The 20,419-nt window shown below is 43.7% G+C and overlaps 1 protein-coding gene across 1 annotated transcript in view; it reads left to right on the forward strand.

Moving 5' to 3' along the window:
* LOC311354940 (protein turtle homolog B-like) overlaps positions 1 to 20,419 on the forward strand; it is a gene marked incomplete at both ends in the record, with an annotated part of 79,353 nt that overhangs the window by 11,806 nt on the left and 47,128 nt on the right. Inside the window, 2 exon segments of the mRNA XM_084474804.1 lie at positions 9,401 to 9,595; positions 17,454 to 17,600. Coding sequence (XP_084330930.1) covers positions 9,401 to 9,595; positions 17,454 to 17,600 — 342 coding nt within the window.

The following is a 20,419-nucleotide window of genomic DNA, read 5'->3' on the forward strand; positions in this document are numbered from 1 at the left end:
GGCCACGCTGTCATACACCAATTACACGTTCTAGGACATCCCATCTCTGTGCAGTGATTAGTAACACAAACTCTCCTCAAAAGCCTCCGAAAGGTACACAGGCAGGACTCCAATTCAAACCTAAACAGCAGTGTCATACAACATTAGCTTGGTAGAACATGTATTTAAAGAAGAGTCGCTCAGTTCTCACATACTGTAAGTGTACATTTTTATAGACTAAAATTGTACAGTAGCAGTTGAAAAAAAGTAAAGTGTGAAAAACACGTATTGTGTTGTATATCCAAAAGAGAGGCTTTCGATTGTTCAAGTCCGGTTTTAAACCTAGATTGAATCCTTTTCGCCTGTGGTTCCTAGTTTCAGCAGGACATAGTTCATCATGTCCACATTGATATATTAATGGAATGGCCTTTGCATATTGTATATTGTATTGGTAATCGTGGGAAAGCTCGCTCTTTAAGAAAAGATGGAAGAGTCTCCCAATTGGAAAGGACAGATTAACATAATGTGTGTATATGCATATGCCTACTTTTTCTGTCTGGGTTCATCTGTTCATTTCGTGTCTGTGTGCGTGTGTGTGTGTGTGTGTTTGTTGTGTGTGTGTGTGTGTGTGTGTGTGTGTGTGTGTGTGTGTGTGTGTGTGTGTGTGTGTGTGTGTGTGTGTGTGTGTGTGTGTGTGTGCTTAGCTAGAATACTGGGTCCAATTATGGAAGCAATGCAGAAAGTCTCTGGGACGCTGTCTCCCAGAGCCTATGCTTTGGCCACCAGTAAGTCCGGCTAGGATGAGACCAGGGCTTGGCAATCGCAGACGGATTCAGGCTGGCGGAATACGAGGCCATAATCAGCAATGGTCACCAACAGCCAAGGACATGTCCTGTATTACTGGCGAGAGAGGGAGATAGAGAGAGGGCAGAGTAGAGGAGAGAGAGAGGGGAGAGGAGAGGAGAGGAGAGAAGAGAGAGAGGGAGAGGGGGAGGGAGAGAGAGAGACAAGGGGCAAACAAGGACAACAGCCATTGCATGCTGAACTATCATGCATCGCAGGGCTGGAGTTGGAGGTTGGAAAGCCAAAGTCTGCCTCGTGGAACAATGGAGTTTGGATTAGGTTTCTCGTCATATTCCCCAGCAAATCGCTTCGGGATTTGTCTGTTAAGGAAGGCCATGAAGTTATCTTCACAAACATGACGTTGCCATCGTTGGTTTGGGGTCTGGTGTTCAATTTACAATAAGGGATTAAGTAAGTGTAGCTGTAACTGGATCAAAAATAAAATAGAAATAGAAATCATTTCTTGTTTCGAAAGAAAAGAGGGGCGCTAGGTGCTGCACAACGCTCAGGGCGGTAATGGTCCCATCCGATCACAACGTCAATAGAAGCAATCAGATACGTTGTGCGCACCCGCTCAACCTGCCGTCCGGCGTGCCTGTATTTCACTCCGTCGGAGGCTCGTTTCCCAAGCGAGCCTCTCTTCCGACCGGGCCGGGTTCTGAATTCCCAGCGACGCGGCGGGGCCTTACATTAACACCGGGCTGTTTGCTTGTTTCCACCGTGTCAGCAGCCGGCTGATGGATAGGGCCGCCCACCGCAGAGCCGGCCTCCGGTCAGCCCCATTGGTATTCAATGTAGAGGAATAAACAGGGCAACTGTTGCCGTGTTCAGTCCTTGGGATGGATTCATTATACGATTTATTATTTAATATATTGTACTTTGTGTATTATTTAGTCATAAATTAGGTATTCATTGGAATGTATTAACAGGCCTCGGCTTCTCTGATTTAGCATTGCAGGTAATGCTGCCAAATGTTATTCAAGGTAATCAGTGCATTGCCTATGTGTTCCCGCTGAACCAACATGCTGTTTAGTGTGTTTTAATTCAGCACAGTTGTCAACATTTGTATTGTTGTAACATCTTAGAATTGAACTCCAGGAAGCTAATTAGCTAATTAATACTGGGTGATACAGGACATAAAAAAACAACTAAGTTACTAACACAATGGTATTGTTGTAGGGCTATATGTTTTTATATAATAACCGTTATTCTTTAATTGAAGTGGTAGAACCCTTAAATCCTAGCCAGATGGATAAACATCCCATTTTCTGAACCACTGGCTACGTCGGCCCCAGCTTTCAGCGCATTCCATCAGCCCATCGCTCCCTGCCGTTGTAAAGATCAAGCTGAAAGGCTTTAATTGCCCAGTAAGGGTGGGCTTGTAGGTCTACACAGCCTGGCAAAAGCCTCAAAAAACCCAATTATATACACAGACAATATACATCCATCCATCCATCCATCATCGTCATCATCATTTCTATAATATTTTCATTCGTCTTTTGTTCCGGTGTGATGATACTTATGGCTGAAGCTCTTTGGGTTAGATCCCCAGAGAGGTTTGCTCTATTACCTCCGATGAGGTGACAGGCTGAATGGTGCGGACCTCCAGAAGGGCAGTAGGCCCACTGGCCTGTAGAGCCTGATCACATCCCACCCCGAGAAACCATCTCACCACAGCGCCCCACAGTCACCCGGAGCCCAGAACCCAGATCTCTGTCCTCATCAGGACTCCCACCAGCAGAGACTTCTGACTCCAACAGGTTCAATGAATTTGGTTTATTTTTGTTTCATGATTTTTTATAACCCACAGATGGAACATGGTTTTTAACATGTTTTTTTTCATTTGATTCTGACTAAAGGGGCACCATGCTCGTGGTATTCCGTTCCACTTGTGTTAATCTTTAATCATATTCTGCTTCCCTGTAGAGGCCTGCAGGGAGACAACTGCTATTTGTTTGAACCTTTCGATCAACTGATCTAATTTGGCCAAATGTGTCACTTCATGCTTTAACCACGCTGCACGGGTTTTATTAGATCCAAATAAAAGCCTGCAGTGTAACAAGAGCCGCTCGTGGTCAACTGATTAAATTGTATTGTAGTACTGTTTCTAGTCCCTCCATTCTAAAGAAATCAGAGAAAGTCCTACCGGTCATCCCACAGCACCTCCTTCCCTAATTGGTTGATTCATACCCCTCCCCCCTATATAGAACCTGGGTATTGAGTGACAAGAGTGGGCAGAGGTGATTGGTTACTGAATAATTGTGTAAAGTTTGACCTCAATGCAAATATTCTCATAATTCCTCCAGATTGGTATACATCTCATGGTAGCTGGAGTGCTAGCTAAATTGTGGCACTTAAACGACAAGTTCTCGCTTCCCCCTGGAACCAGTCATGTTTTATTTGGCCTGATAAGTGAGCCTCAGCAGAACACTGCAGTCCCCGCCGGCCTCGCTGGAGGGCCAGGGGCCACTGGGATACCGCTGGACAGACTGACAGACAGTAGCAGTGAGCAGACGTTCCCAGAGAGGTAAAACATATGACGGCAAAGGAACCCTGGTCTCTCCAAATAATGGACGGCGGTAGCAGCTCATTGATTGGCCGAAAGGCTAATTCCAGTTTGGCGTTTGGCAACTTTGTCGTTAAGCATTGAGCACTTGCTCATTGCGTGGGCTGTTGTCTCTATGATGATAGCAACCATTCACCTAAGCAAAGGGTCTACTGTCACGTTGAAGAATCTGGGAAGATGATAAAAAATAATTCTAGGTTAGTATTACCCTGGAAACCCAAAGTTCTCGCGAGAGCACAATTTGAATTCGCTCAGCGAGTCACTCTGGGAACGAGCAATATACTCACTCCCCGATTCCCCTGTCCCAGAACATTAACCAATCACATTGGTGTATCTGATATAGGCAGGCCAAAAGCGTTGCAGTTTTACCGACCGGATACGGCAAGAGTCTTATCCATTGTTTATCTCCACCGGTCTGGATAGGTCACAGTGTGCATGCAGTAATATTTTCAAATGCATGCTTGGTGCCGCCCCTCGAGTTGGGCCATTTTCATTACTCGTTGCCAGACCCTACAGCTTTCTTGTGGGTCTGGAATTCCAGGCTAGGTAAGCATAGTAATTGATAGTAAATGATTAATTACAGTAATTATAGTACAGAATTATTTTCCATGATATGGATCAGCGTCCTCCCTAACAGAAGAATAGGGCAGGTTTCACACCGAGGGGAGGTAGCTCGGGCATGTACACTCACATCCAGTGAAAACAAAAGCACACCACATAAACGTGATTAAAGAAATGAACACATGCAACAAGCGCCATGTCCAAACCTAATTCATTAGGAACGCAGCATTCCTCTGTGTGGGTTATCACGACGGTTGTGGGTTCTTCTGGCTTAATCAAAGATGTGACCAACCATTGAGCCAAGCCTGTCAGTGTAACAGTATCCGGCAGAGTCGTGGAGTTATATTTTAGGCGATGCAGGAGTCAGATCCAGCGTTCTCATAGGAACGGTCTGCTTTGAATTTCAAATGATGAAGGATGTTCGTTTGGGGCTCTGTGAGCAGATCTAGGTCAAGTCCATCCTACCCTGTTTGAGTTCCTCAACCCACTGTGATCTATTTCCGGCGGTATCGACTCTCCAGCCGGACAGTTGTCGAAGGAGAGAGGTTTTCTCATATGTTGGGCTTTGCTCTGGCATTGCGATTAGTTTTAGGAAGAGAATATTCTTAAACACTAGTTCTTACCATGCAGCTCATTCTACTTGGATTCTCTCTGCCTCTAAGGGGTGATCGCACAGTGAATACTTTATTTTTCTCACTCGTTGCTCTATTGATCTCAAATTGTACTGTACTGGCTTTTTATATCTGGTAAAGAGAATTTGAGCGCTAAACTGATTCGCTCAAGCAATGCTTTCTGTATTCTGAGACTATTTTAAAGCTATCTTTATTTTCCCCTTGGGGTAACCTGTGAATGCAGGGATCATTTTGGATGGGTTTCCTCTAATTAAGACTTGCTTATGTCATGTTTGAAGGTATCTGCCCTCGGTACCTGGATACAATTGGTTTGACATAATTGGTTTTCATGGCTCTACAAAAAAAAAATAATTAGCAGACTCGATCATTTGGCCTTTCTGTGATTTACGAATAATTTATTTAGCTCATTAGTGATATTTTGTGAATTTTTATTTAATTTCTATGTTTTTAGGACTGGCCCGAATACATAATTTCAAGCTTCAAATATTTTCTTGTGTTTTCTGAACTTATATTCGAATATACATGCAATACATGCTATCTGATTATTCAGGCTCAGCACAATTTCTTTCTAATTCATATATTCAATCAATGCATCCTTTGACATCAAAAACATAATTTCACTGTGCAACAATGCATAAATTTCTTTCGAACTGGTTGATTCTTTTCCAAGTTATTCTTTGCTTAAATTGTGGCTAGCAATGTTGATATCAAGCTCTGAGCATGCATGCTAGCTGACACACTATAGCTGACACTTTTTAAGTACTTCCAAAACCAAGATCAGTTTTGGGTTCATTATTTCTCAGAATTTCGACTCACACAAACACGCTCACACTTGCACACACACACACACACACACACACACACACACACACACACACACACACACACAGAAGTCCCAGTCCCTCATGCTTACACTTAATGTTTAACCGTCCCCCACAGTGCTGCTCCTTCGACTGCGAGTATAATGGGCTGTGCGATAGTGCACAACCTTGTAAATGTGTCAATGTTTCATGCTGTTCTGTGTGAAAGTCTCATGTTCCATTGTGGGAGTCACTTCCACAGAGTGTGCCACTTGTCCCAGCATAAGTAGGGCCAAACATCTAGCAGGAGACCAGCTGAGAGCATGTATAGAAGCCAGGGATACTGGGACAACGTTTAGCACAACAAAGTAAGGGCTGCATAAGAGACAAATAGACGGTGTCTCCCACAATGCAGTTAAAATACTGTTGGTGTTGTTCTGCCACGCTTAAAGTCTCTGTGCTAGTATGCGTGGGAAGACTTCTTCAAGGTGAAGTTGTATTTGGATACATGCCATTAAGGAGCAGATAGAGGTTGGTCTTCTTGCCCTTTTCTACAGCTGGCATTGACTTTGGCTGGTAGGCACACACTGTACGGCCATTTATACCAGTCGGAAATATGAACGCATTAACACACGTAAACCATTCAGTGACAATAACTCTGCTAAAGAGCAAGACAAAAATTACTGACTTTTTTCTCTTTTGCTTTTTGGGAAGAAAATTCCAATTTCCTATGTGTATGATGTACCATTGAGATTCTTTCCTTCAAGTCATTTGCATTCATTATTTTTGTATTAGATTTATTAACCTGATACAGGCAGTTTCCGATCCATGACCATGGAGTACAGAGATCCAGCCTTATAGAGGCAATGCAGATGGCACGCTGCGTTGGAGATTTCGTCCATGTAAACCCTGACAGCAAGGTCTCGTGCACCACTGGGTCGCTGCTTTCGTCCGTGCACCTCTGTAGTTACACCATGTGACACAACCCTCCCCCCTCCATCCCATTCTCAAGGGCCTTTCTTTGTAAATGAGCTCAATCCTTATGGGGAAGAGGATAAGCATATAACCTATCCTTCCATCCCCAATGTCTCTCTCTCTCTGTCGCTCCCGTATAAACAGTGAAGTCATACCTTCCAAGGGGGCTGTTTTTGCGCCTTCTGCGGTGATGTCACCAGCAGCCAATCAACACATGGTGCCGCTTGAGGGAGTGTGTGTATGTTTGTGTGTGTGTGTGTGTGTGTGTGTGTGTGTGTGTGTGTCTCTCTCTTGCGCTTCTGTGTGGGTATCAGTGTGAGGGAGAGAGAGAGAGAGAGAGACGGAGCGAGAGAGAAAGAGAGTGAGGGAACCAGGGAAAAGCACTTGTGTTCATGCTCAGACCCCATTATTATACTGCTCTCCCAGAAAGTATGAGAGCGCACAAGCACATTACATCATCAATACGCCGCTTTCGAAAGAAAAAGAGAAACATACTCGCCACGTATGAAGCAATTATGGTCTGAATATTATCTTCTCGCTCTAGACATGGATTTAGAGACGTGCCACAGCAGTGAGCCACCATAGCCTACGTGCATCCTTGTTTCAAGGTGACTGTAGATCTAAATAGAAATGTCCCTCTTAATCTTGCTTATAGTTTTTATTAATAACGTACATGATTTATGCACAATGGTAGGGCATAAATCATTGAAGTTGAAAATCACCTTTTGATAAGGTCTCTCCATCTTGTATTGGATTGTTGGAACAAATTTTGCGGAATCCCAATATGCCATACTAATTATTAAGTATTTAAACCTTTAGTTTGCCTTTTCTTGCCCCTCCAGCGAAAAACCCTTTGTTGCAAGTGTTGATGAGATACAGATACTGTTGTGTAGTCAAGTGTATCTGAATGAAGGAGTTTGAAATGTGTAAATCACCTGTATTTAGCACCCTAAATACAATAAACATTTACAGATTCAGCAAAAACCAAGATAGTATTTAGGCTTGTGATTAGCATGCACATGACCCGTATAGCTTACAATATCGTTTGAAGTTACACATATGTTGGTGTGCATATTTTGTCAGTAACTTAGTAGCATTTCTGGATCCCTTAATGGATCTCGATGTAATGAATGTCATCAATATTAATATGAGCTTTTATCCTAGTGTGCGCAATGCAATACTATAAGTTCATGATGTAGCGTTTAAAGATTCTGGCTTCTTGATCTTCACCCTGCTCCTCACTCAGCCAAGCTCCTCGCAGGCGTTGGCATGCAACGCTTTCATCATCCCCTTTTATTGCACCAAACGGACTTGAGAAAGCCAGTAGGGAAAAGAGGCAGGGCCCCATTCATGTGGATTCATACAAAGCCGATCCCATGGAGGCTAAATAAGGAGCGTTCTAAAGTCACTACTTTATAGTTTATTGGATAAATCAATCAACTAATCACTGGGATTATAACATTTTCTTATAATTTTTTTGGACACATAAACGTTCACCAAATGAGTATGCAATCGAGGCACGCTTGATCACCGTTAACCAACAGTTGATCTGCACTCTTCTCAATGGTCCCGTCACAGGATGGCTGTGGCAGAAGGTATTCTTTTGTACTCTCGTCTATGCATGGCAGCCCTGTGTTTACATGGAAATGCTGACCTCACCATGAAAATAAATAGCGTAACGCTTTTCAGAACAAAATCCCCTTGAAATGTTTGTGTTCAGGTGAATAGTTTGTAGCATCGACTTCATCTGACCAGTATATTTGGGAAATAGTCTGGAATAGGGCATGTTTATTCACCCACACCTGTCCACCAACGTTTTTTTGCCAAGACAATTTGCCAAGACATTTGTACATGGCACATCAGGTGGCTGAACAACTCTGTGGTGTGCGGGATTGTGTAATAAAGAACACAATAGGAATTCAAATTGATGGGAACTGAGCACATAATGCCACTCAAAGTATACCATTATCCTTCTGGACTTCCATCCTCGAGTCAAGAAGATTTGCTAGTTCTTCAAGGTCGTCATGGCTTCTTGATCAGTTACTAGAAACTGTAAGGCCTCACACAGCAGGCATATCATCTGTTGTCAAATAAACCTGGCGTTTATTAGCCCGGCGTTTATGGGTGGCTTTACACGTGAGTGCATATGAGCCATATTGACTTGTAAAACCCCACCACACCACATTTCCGGTCATAAAGACAAGCTACACAGTAATTAGCATGGGATCGATGCTTTGCATCTCCCCCCCCCCCCCCCCAAACCGTGTGTTTCAATGGGGTTTGCTGATCGATTTAATTCTGAAAAAGCTAAAGGTGTACAAGCAACGGTAAGAAATGTAATTCATCACTGTTGTGCTGAATCTTTCATAGCTTAAGTCGACCACTTCAGGTGAATGAGCTGATCAAGTGTACCATCAAAGCAGATTATGATGCCTTCATGAACCCCAGATGCACCCATGGGAGCACACACTCGAGAACCACACTGGGGGGTCATGTTTCAGTCCCATGTTGACTCATCCAAATGGCACGTGTTATATTCTAGGATTTTGTTGGCCAACACGCACACAACAAATACCAAGCACTGAAGACATGGCATTATTCTCCAAGATAACACCTGATGTGTTCAATCTCCTAGACAGGATGAATCTGTGGAAAAAGGTTCTCAGATCGACCACTTTAACCAATACACCACAGAACAGACCCAAAAAAACTCTGAGGTCGACACTTACACTGTGAAATGTTTGGCACTCCTTGCCAAACCCCTTGCCTCATTCGTTATAACAGTAACATTATAATTAATCCATATTCTTGAAATTCTTAAATTAACATTATAAACACAAAATATAATTATAGAACGAATTGTATATGTAACGATGGCAGGCGATGCTATTCAAATGGAGCAGGTAGGGGTTGGGCCGCTGGCTCAATGATGCCTGTTGGTAAGCTCGCATTGGAGGTGAAGGAACCCCAGAACCCTTTCAGCTGTGCGTACGAGCAACAAACCCCAGCGACGTTGACAGAGAAACCCCATGCCTTCCCCCCAGGTGCCCCCCGCGGAGTGCAGGACGAGCCCCAGTTTGTGACGGCGCGCGCGGGCGACATCGTCATCCTGGGATGCGACGTGCCCCACCCCCTGAACGGTCAGCCCTACGTGGTGGAGTGGTTCAAGTATGGAATGCCCATCCCCTTCTTCATCAACTTCCGCTTCTACCCCCCGCACGTGGACCCCGAGTACGCTGGTAAGCTCCGCTCTCTTCTTCCTTTTTACACCCTGGGAAATGTCACTGAGGTGTGCCGGGTCGCTCGCTTTTGAAGGGACTCGGTTGTTTCAAGTGCGTGGACGTGGTGGTCAGGGACGGACATAGGTGGTTCACGTTCAACTGGGACCACGGGTACGTTCATCTCTGAATAAAACCCCAACAAGGTTATTGTTGTAGGATCTTAATGCACCTCATTGGGACGTACTCTGACTCCACTTGACTCCACTGCACATATTCTTCTTTGAGCCCTAAGTGCTGTAGTTGGAAGTTGGAAGTGGTATCTGCACAGTTCAAGGTTTAGTCTATGAGTAATACATTTATAGATCTCTTTGACCAGTGGTTTGTACAGTTTTTTTAAACCCTTTAATGCAGCAGTCGGTTCGATTTGGAAGCAGATAAGACACAAGAAAGCACAATTATTTATATAAACAACCCCAAAAAAGCACTTCCCTCCCTCATACTCCTGCAGTGTAGCAATGAAGCAATGAAACACTGTGTGCACACATGTGATTGACAGGAAAGATGGATTCCCCGAAATAATCAGGAAAGAGATGCACTTATTGGTCAGAAATTACCTGGGAGGGGCCTCAAATCGTAATGGTCTCATGCAGAGGTACAAGCAATCAAATAGAATAGATATTCTTACAGAGCATTGCAATCACTAATAGCTAAAGGATTGCATTCAAACAAAATAACCTCAAATTATAGCGCACAAATCTTACCTACAGGACCTTTAAACAAGCCAGTGCTTTTTTTAGGGCCAATAATATTACCTCCTCCACCACCAGCACCACACATCGATACCCCAGTGTCACTCTCTTTACCTATAATTGTTTATAGGTCATCCGGAACCCCTTACTTTGATTTGTTTTCAAATTGTTTCCTTTCTTGAACCAATTCTTGCCCTAATGGGACCAAGAACAATGCATACAATTAGGGACCTGATGTTGTCTTTCAGGTAATGGAATTGGCTGATGATGTTTCAGATAACTTCCTCTGACAATTTATATGCAAGAAGTAATTCAAAGACAACGGTACGGTTTCTGCTCCTGTTAGAACCTGACAATAGTTTTCTTCCCTTGGTATCTTTGTCAAATTTGTTATTTAGTGTTAGTGTTATTGTGTCAGTGGTTGTTAGTTGTACTCATTGTTGAGGCTAAAATACCTTTACGCTTTATATTTTTTCTCAGACATTTTGCATTAATGTAACTATGTAGCGATAGATAAAAACAGAAGATTGGTTTGTTGCTAAATTGGTTTGACCTAGTTAAATGCACAATACAGCTTTAACATAGTTAAAAGCCACAGTGCCTTCCCTCCCTAAGTTTTACTTAAGGAAAAAATGCTTTTTGTCCAAGGAAATCCCATTCTAATCAATCCCATTATTTTGCATTATACAATTAGCATTCCATTTAAACATTGACATCAATCAATTTAGGCCTTAGAGCCTGAGTCTGCAACAGATAAAGGAATTTATAAAACGGGTGGCTTAAATCAAGCGATCTGATTGGTTCCCAACTTCCCAACAGAGTTCAGTATCACTCCCCGCCTAACTTGAACTATTGTTTATTTGTATATAAAAACAATAGCATAGTTCACTGAAGCCTAAAAATATGTTCATTGCTGGAGAGGGTTGAAATGTTATAAAGCAATAGGCACACGGCGAGTGAACTCGATAGTAGGCTAAATTGCCGGCGAACCGAGCTACCGTCTCTAGCCTTCTCTCTGAAGGACGCTACAGTGTGTTGCATAGCAACTGCCGTACACTTTGCAGGCAGCCAGGAGGGACTACTTTTTTGTATTCGTTTAAAAAAAAATGCTTTTCTGACTTTCTCGCTTTTTCAAAATCGAGGGTGTCTATGACTTTCATTTCGCCATACTTACGTAACCGTTTTATAAAAGCACACGAGATGGTCCCTCCGCTGTCCGTACCTCCGCTGCGCATCGGGACGGACAACGCCCCTTAACTGTGGTATAATGAGAACATACCACAGCCTGTCGTGATCTATTGCTTAAATGTATCCTATTAAAGTGCCCTTTACACCTTTTAGGCCTCCTATAATTCACCATTTTGTCAAGCAAAACACATACTTGGTCTTGGAATGGTTTATCGAAGATGCTCACTTTTCCTGAGCAAACTGTTGAGGGCCAGAGGACAGGGAATGGCAGCGACAAGAAGAGCAAAGAACAGGTTGAGTACAGATTTCCTAAGAGTTTTATTTGCACATGTATTATCATCCATCTCGTGTGTAAAGTAGAAGACAAGCTGGGGATAGCTCAATAAATAATATGACAGCCCAATTGCATTAGCTGGATGTTTGTGTAGTATCTATCAGGGATCTCTAACGTTCCTTGGAATTGGGCTCATTGATCAGTGTAAGTGTAATTCAATTAAAATCTTGAAATTAAGATCCAAAGAATCTTCATTGGATCCAAACATTTCCTTCTACAACCTTGTTAATAAAATCCAATCTAGTGTTCTCGGCTGGTAATACACAGGAATGTGTCAAGAATGATGTTTATGTTATAAGAGAACCGATAAGTGCAGTTTCTCTACCTCAAATCTATAGGAACTTGTGAACAATATGTGCCATTTCCTCCCTTTATTATTTATTGCTATGAAAGCCATTCCATTTCCCCCCACACATGCATATGCAGTGTTTTTGGACTCCATTGAAAGCCACTTAGTTTTCAATGTTAAAGTACAGCTACCCTCCACAATACTGTGCACACTAGAAAGAAGGTATTGTGTCACATGACCTTTTTAAAGCGGTACTGCGGATTGGAATCCTGCATACAGCTTCTACACAACAGTTCTACGTCATCGTCAAACACAGAGGTCGAGATCCAGGGCAGCTTGGATGAACCCTCATAAAGACTTGCATTGTGATCCCTTTAGATTAGGAGGATATCTGGAAAGTGCGACTTCCGGGGATGACCATTTCCACAGTTGGCGTTCACAAAGCCAACTGTCAGACTGATACCCATTTGCCCTTGGTCTCTGTAAGTCATTGTCCCTTTTGCGTGATCGCAACTTAACAAAAACAGAGGGGCTCAGAGACACTGGAAAGAGAATTATGCAGGGTAAATGTGAAAGGTCTGTGGTGGATTCAAGGGGGTAGCTTGGCCCTTCAAGGAAGTGTAAAGAAAAATCTAGAGTCTAAAGGAGCCCACACACCGCCCAGACTCAAACCGACCACTCCGCTGCCTCTCATCTGACCCGTTCGGCAGAAAAGTTGCATTGAAACACACTGCGAAGACTTCTGCCAACTACACAGTAGCCTGTACATTCTGCGCTAGCCGCGGGAGATGCAGGCGCTAGTGTCGTGCCAGGCCAGTGTGTAGCAGACTTAAGAAGAGGTAGTGGCGGCAGTGCTGCCGTCCGGTCCACCTATGTAAACTCCTTCCCAGCACTAAAGAACGGTGACATTTTAAAGGAGCCAGACCTCACAGACATCTGTCACAGCTTATAAATCTGCACTGTCCCTTTTCTGTCTAACCTTCAAGGATTATCATTTCATTATAAATTTGGTTCCAAGCATAGAGCCGTACCTAACTTGCCCCCGAAAAGACGGTTCTTTATCTGAAGCGAAACATGATTGAGAACACACGGCTTTTGTCTGACAGGCGTTCAACTGATCTTTTATCCGTCCTGCCGTCACATTCAGCATAACCGCCTGGTTTGGTTCCATGAGCAACATCCACCTCAACCCCCCTCTCAACAAGATCATCCGCATGAGTAGAAAATCATTGGACTGGAGCAAGAATCACTCAGCGGCGTTCACAGCAGATGGACAAGGGTTAAAGGGTCACACATTAGCCTCAGACACAACACACCCTGCACCACTATTACAGACACCTCCCCTCAGGACTCGCATATCGGTCAATCCCTCTCAAAAAGTGTGCCATATCAAGTTGTGTCCCGCCACCCTGTCAGACTGCTGAAATCAGTTATTTTAGAAATGTAGCTGTTTTGACCATCCAATGGGCCCTTGTACTGCATTTCTCACTAGGCTTTGAACAGGCGCTTGTGGTCATCTGGTTGTATATTGTCTCACATGTCTTAATACCTTTCAACCTTGGACGTTGCAGTGCATTATATTTGCTTGTACATACTGTTGCACACAAATGACACAAACAAGAATTGTACTTAGCAATGCTTTGGTGAAACATAATCACTAATAAATAGATACAGTGTCAGCACTTAAAGCACCTTGACACCCCTTTCAATCCTCCTGCACCCTGGGCCACTCCTCCGTGACATCTTCGTTTGTGTCAATCATGAAGAGTGGGCGTCTGTCAAAGCGCTGTAATTGGGAGACGACGGGGAGTTGATAGAAGAGACGCGCAGGCGAGAAAGCTGACTGAATAGATTTTTTTATTGGAGGAACAGCTGGACTTGTTCCTTAATTAGCTGAGTGAGGAACGTCCTGCTGGCTGCGGGTTATCTGCCTCCCTGGGCTGTCGCTACCCTCCACGTACGATTGAGTTACTACTGCCTCTGACACTGTTCAAACAGGGCAAAGTTAAACACTATCAGATGAAGCTAGGGGGTCGTTATATCCGGCCCCTCGGAAAGGACAATGAACCCGAGACAGAAAAGGCCATGCGTTACAGGAGAGAAAATAACTCTTTGAACTGAATGGGTATTTGCCATCTAGAAAGATGAGCTGCGTCCAAGATTGGTTCGTGAATAAGAAAAAAAAAAAACACAAATCTGCCCAAGCTTAATTTAGCAACGTTCCACCTAAATATTAAATATGCTGTTCATTAACTTTATCCATGCAGGTTTATGATGCATATTGTATCATCATTACCATCAGTTTATTTGAGTCATTTCTCAGTACTCCTGTCCCCTTGGATATGGGTCAGAATATAGTGGACAGTACTGGCAGATAGCACCGTCCTTGTGCATGAGATCCCCTGTGAGAACTCTATTATGTGCATCCAGACTCACAACCTGCATTCAGACCTCAAGTGTGGCCTGTGCAGGACCCTACATGGTCTAATCCCAGACTTCCCTCTTGGGCCAGTGAATACATTCTTGTTAGTGTCTATGGGAGTTGCGATGTGACAGTAGACAGTTTATCATCTAGTCCCCCCTGAAAGAAAGTGTATGTGGGAGTGTGTGTAGGGGGGAGGGAATCCCTGGAGGATTAAAATGTGTCTGAAAGTCGTTGCTGCTACATTATGTGTATTTAAAAGTTGAAATGAGAAATTGCTCTTCCAGGCTTAATAGCCGTGTGGGATGTAGTCTCTGATCCACAGAGTGGGACGGTGCAAAAAATAAAGGATCAAATTGGTCCTTTCAAATACCTGATGAAATGGCATCGGCATGTGTTTATTTTTCTGGAACACATTGAACAGTACGACTGAATACTTTGCCTGCTATATCACCCTGTCCTCATTTAGTTTGACACTCACTCACAGCCCGAGTTACATCACCGGATTCTGAAATTGTCTGTTCCTGAGCTTTTTTTTTTAATTGAGAAAACTTTTTGTGCCTTTGCTATTCTATACTAGGCAACTTTCCGCAGGTCCATGTATACAGCACATTGTCGTGCTTTATACTCGTTGCATGTGAACGTGAATTTCTTAACAATAGCATGTGTAGAATGAAGACAATGGAAGTTTTGGGTGAGACTCAATGCTCAAACATCAATAGAGGCTTACAATTCCCAATGTAGATAATTAAAGAGCATAATTGTATTCATATTAATTTATTTTTATTTAGAATCACAGCTACACTCTATTTGTTGTAATGCACTGCGCTCAAAGAGACAAAGAATAATTGCTTGAACGTGACGTCACTCTTTACTCAAGTTACTCAAGTTGAATCGCAATGCCGAAAATGTCAAGCCTTGAGACCTTTACTCATTAATCATTTCCATGGCACACTGGATCCTCCTCTGCTTGCTGTCCCTCGGATGTACAATATTATACTGGAATGATAAGACGGAAGCCCGTCATTCCTGGGGGAGTAGGGGTTTCCACTCCATCAGTCCAGGTGCATTTTACATTGCGATTCTACTGCAATCCACTAGCCACTGAAGCACTGCATTTACCTCTAGTGCACTCACCTTCAACTGGCACCTTCCATGGTACCCCGCGTAATAACTATTGTTGTGGCGCGTTTCCACCGAGCGGTGCGGTTAGGTTAGGTGTATCTCGCGTTTCCACCGCCGACTGTACCCTTGTGGCAGGGCGGAGACGGCGATAGCCGCGGCAGCTACGTAAGCATCGTGACATCATAGCAGCCCGACAAAGTGAAGCTTGCTAATAAATGTAATGAAAAAGAAGAACGAGACCCATTAAACAAAGAACCATACCGCACCTAACCGCTTCTAACCGTACCGCACCGCTCGGTGGAAACGCTCCATTATAGGTCGACCTTGTAGGGTTCAAACCGGAAACCCCAGGAGTGGAGGAGGAACCCTTTAACCAATTAATCACCTAACAGACAATCGGGATATGTGCGTTACAAACAGTTATATTGTTCTCATGGGTTCTGGAGTGACATTTTTTTGCACCCATGTTTACACGTACAATTTTATTTACCTAAAGTAGCATGCAAGGGGTTTAGATAAATCAGGACTATTCCCTAAGTGGAGAGGATATAAGGATTAATAAGGGATAGTCAGGCTTTGATAATGCCAACGTTTTATCTTTGAGCGGGTGTTTGCTGCCAGAAAGCCCTTTGTTTCGTCCATGTTGCCAGATACCATCTGGTACGATCCGGGTGCCAGATTGCCCTGGGGCAACAGCACCGTACGCGTTGGAAAATGCTACTCCTTAATTCCTGTAGTCCTAGTCAATTTCAAAATATTGATCCTTCTCGATGGAAGGTGACCCCGATGGGCTATGTTGTTGTGTTGGTCAACCGCCTCACAGGAAGTAATGACCTTCCTTGGCATAGGTGGAAATGGAAAACATCACTCACATCATGGTAGGGGACAGCAGGATGTGGCAGGCAGGGCTTGAGTGGCAGGTTTTGTTGTGGAGAGGTGTCATTTATTTTCTCTGAAATATCCTAATATTCTTATTAATATTAGTTAATAATTCTTTCCAAGCGATTTAAAGGGAGATCGACTTATTGCCTGACGAAATGCTAACTTTTTGATGAAGGAACTTAGCTCAAGACTAATTAAAATGTTTTGCCTTGTTAGTATCAGTCATGCTAATGACAGCGAATACTTCATCTCATGTTATTTAACACCTGCTCTTCGGAAATGTATTGCCAATCTATTGGTAGAAACATGCAATCCCTTTTTCTCCATGCCCCACAAAAAAATATCCAATTTAATTGCAGAACTTTAGGGTGCAAAACCCTTTTCCTTGCATTGTCAGCAATGTGTCACCCAGAGTTTTGAACCAACTTCATCCTCCAGAACACAGCTCTCTTCGGGTTGAGAGGGAGTCAAACCTAAACGTAATCCTCTTTGTCGTCGTCCAAGTTACACACAGGTTTTGCACTACATACCTTCCAAATGGTGAGAGTAATTGTACTTTTGTGAATGTGTTCCAAAATGATACATTTATTTATTAACCGTCGTGCCTCTCTCTCTCCATCCCTCTCCTCTTCCTGTCTCTTCTGTCTCATTTTTCTCTCTTTCATCACATTATTTTTCCACTCCTGCTTATCCTTTCTTCCTTTGACTCTTATCTGTCCATTCACCCTCCTTCACTCTTCCTCTCTCTTCCTCAATCTATCTCACCCCCCACTCTCTTCCCCCCCCCCCTCCTCTCTCTCTCTCTCTCTCTCACACTGTCTCTCTCTCACTCACCCCCCCTCCCTCACTCACTCTCTCTCCCCCACTCTCCCTCTCTCTCACCGCAGGCCGAGCCAGTCTGCAGGGCAAGTCTTCCCTGCGGATAGAGAACGTGCGCTCCGACGACCAGGGCTGGTACGAGTGCAAGGTGCTGATGCTGGAGCAGCATTATGACACCTTCAACAACGGCAGCTGGGTGCACCTGACCGTCAACGGTAAGCACCCAGCACCCAGCAGCCCGCCTGCACCTCGGCATTTGTCATATGCAGTGTCTGAAACCATACGGGGTGTCTGGAAACATATGTGACTAATAAACGGTTGATGAAAAACCAAAAGGTGTGGAAGGAACCGTGGTGTGTTTTAAAAATGAAGACCAAAATACACCCTGTTCTGACACCAGCCAACGCCTCCCAAGATTTAACTTCTAGCCACGCACAAAATCTTTGTGGAGCGAAACTGCTTCTATTTTAGAATGGCACCGCGAGCTGCTGATGTGCAGTCATGTTCGGTGTTCACTCAGCGATGGGTAATTAGTAGTACGGTTGTGAACATTGCACACATTTTTCAATGTTTTGTGAAATGCTGTGCTTACCTGGCGTATTTCACAGCAGCCACAGGACATTATGTTTTCTAATAGTATTTACTGCATAGTTATCCACCGTATTATGCTTTGGAAGCCAACTGCTAACATTCCTAAGGGGCCGCTGACATTCAAGTCCACAGGTAGTGGATAAATACTCACTGTGGGATTTTCTGCCAAAAATAACCCAAATGTTTTCTGGTTATTTTTGACAAAAAACACCCCAGCGAGACACAAACTCTGAGATCCATCCTTTATGGTATGTGCACAAGCTCACACTCAGTGGGATGCAATGTTCTGTACACTCACAGAACTTAGCATCTCCAGGAACGCCTCCAGCCACATATGCGGCAGCGTGCACTTTCACACGCACAGTCAACTCAGCCTGCTGTTGAGGCGTTCATATCGCCACTTCAAAAACACACACACACACACACACACACTGCACACATAGACAAACACATCCAGGGAGTCTGGTTGTCCTGACACAGGTTGGTGCACTGGTTGCCATGGTAAACTACACACTAGACTACGCCAACCCCCTTGTGGCCCGACATCACATGTATCCGTCAGTGGTGTTTGACTAGATAGCCTGCTCTGGGCTCTCAACTTTGGTCTGTACATGATGAGGCCTCAATATAGTGTTGGGATTGTGGTGTTAGATATAGTGGTGTACTATCGCCCGCTATGTAGTCATTTTCCTTGTGATAGATGTGTTTAGATGTGTCTAAAGCAAACATGTTGGTGCTTGCACTTGAGGTAATATTACTCACTGTGAAGGTTTTATCCTGGGATAGACTTCTGTGTCAGCAATAAAACTTGTAAACATCGTGCGTCTGGCAACATTGTTTAATGTTGACATGCTCTTCTTGGAATTGAAAGCCAAAGATAGAGATGGTGACCTCTGTTCTTTTTGTAAAAGGGGGTTGTGAAAGGTTTGGTCGTGTTTTGCTACCTATTTTTCAACCTGGACCATATTTCTGTAATGTTACAGACCCTGCAATCTCATAATCGGATCCTTCAGTGGCGAAAACAAGCAGTTTTAGAGGATGCACTTTGAAGGGGCAGTATCGCCCCAAAGCGTAACATTGTAGCCCTGTTTCACAACTGCAATGGCTGCAACGCTCTCACTCAATGCTGGACCAATTTCAAAAAATGTTGTCCGCATTAGTCACTTAAACCATGGCAAAATAGGGTCCAGGTTGAAAAAATCTGTACGTAATCCTTTAACGCATCTGATGAGTATCAGCATTGCAGCCGTATAACCCCTGTTGGCATTGAAACAGCTTGTGATGAATAAGTTGTGGGAGGGGGTGCTACATTATGCTATATTATGCTATGTACCAAACGAGTCATCACTACCACGAGGATGGGTTTGCTAATGTCGCTCTAAAATGCTGCATACACTTCAAAACAAAACACTATAAAAAATATATGAAATAAAACAGTTTTGTCGCGCGTAGTTGGCGCTTAGGGAACACAACATGTTCTTTGCGACCAACGAGTATATAACACTACCCGCCCCAAAATGATGAACAAACACTCCACGAATATAGACATTCCCACAGTTGCAGTGTGACACGCCAGCTTCTCCTTAAGCACCGCGGTGGTAACCTTTTTTTTCTCCTTTCCAAATATTTTAAGATGCTTTCAGAACTTTGTGTGCCGACCCAGTTCTCCCTCAGAGAGCAGGGCCCGCCTAGACAAGAGGAGATGTGAAGGAAGCAGGGTTCACAACTCACATGGGGCTAAGTCTTTTTTCCTGCAATTTAAAAATAGACCCAACCACCTCCGTGATCCCCATGCTGCTGGATGCTGCGGCAGAGCCACAGACCTGCCCTGAACAAAATACCCCAAAATACTGCTGATCTCTACTCGATTTTCCATTTGTTGTCCATTTTCATTCTGTGTGATTTTCCATGTATTGCATTCCTTTCTTTAGTTCTCTCTTTTCACTCTGTCTATCTGTCTATCTATCTATCTGTATATCTTTACATTTATACATCTAAATGTATGTCTTTCTGGCTCTCTGTAGCTATCTATATATTTTCTCTTTCTTGCTCTATCTCTCTGTCTCTCTCCCTCACTCTCTCTCTGTCTGTCTGTCTGTCTGTCTTTCTCTCTCTCCCTCTCTCCCTCTCTTTCTCTCTCTAGTTCTCTGTCTGTCTGTCTGTCTGTCTGTCTCTCTCTGTCTGTCTGTGTGTCTCTCTCTTGGCTGCAGGTTGGGGTCTCTAAAGGGATAAAAAAAGGTCTCTGGCTCACTCTGCGTCACGGTCAGAAAACAGATTTAAACATGACCACTGGCAACTGCTTATCCCACATAGGATTAGACAGCTCAGAGTTGAGTCCCCGAATGTCCCGTTATGCTTTGAAGGGCATAATCATCACCCCTGAATACAACAACAAGATTATATTTGCTCATGTCTTTATTATTTACTTATTTTCAAAGTCGAT

Source organism: Micromesistius poutassou, assembly GCF_964030765.1.
Source record: "Micromesistius poutassou genome assembly, chromosome: 10".
Classification (NCBI taxonomy): Eukaryota; Metazoa; Chordata; class Actinopteri; order Gadiformes; family Gadidae; genus Micromesistius; species Micromesistius poutassou.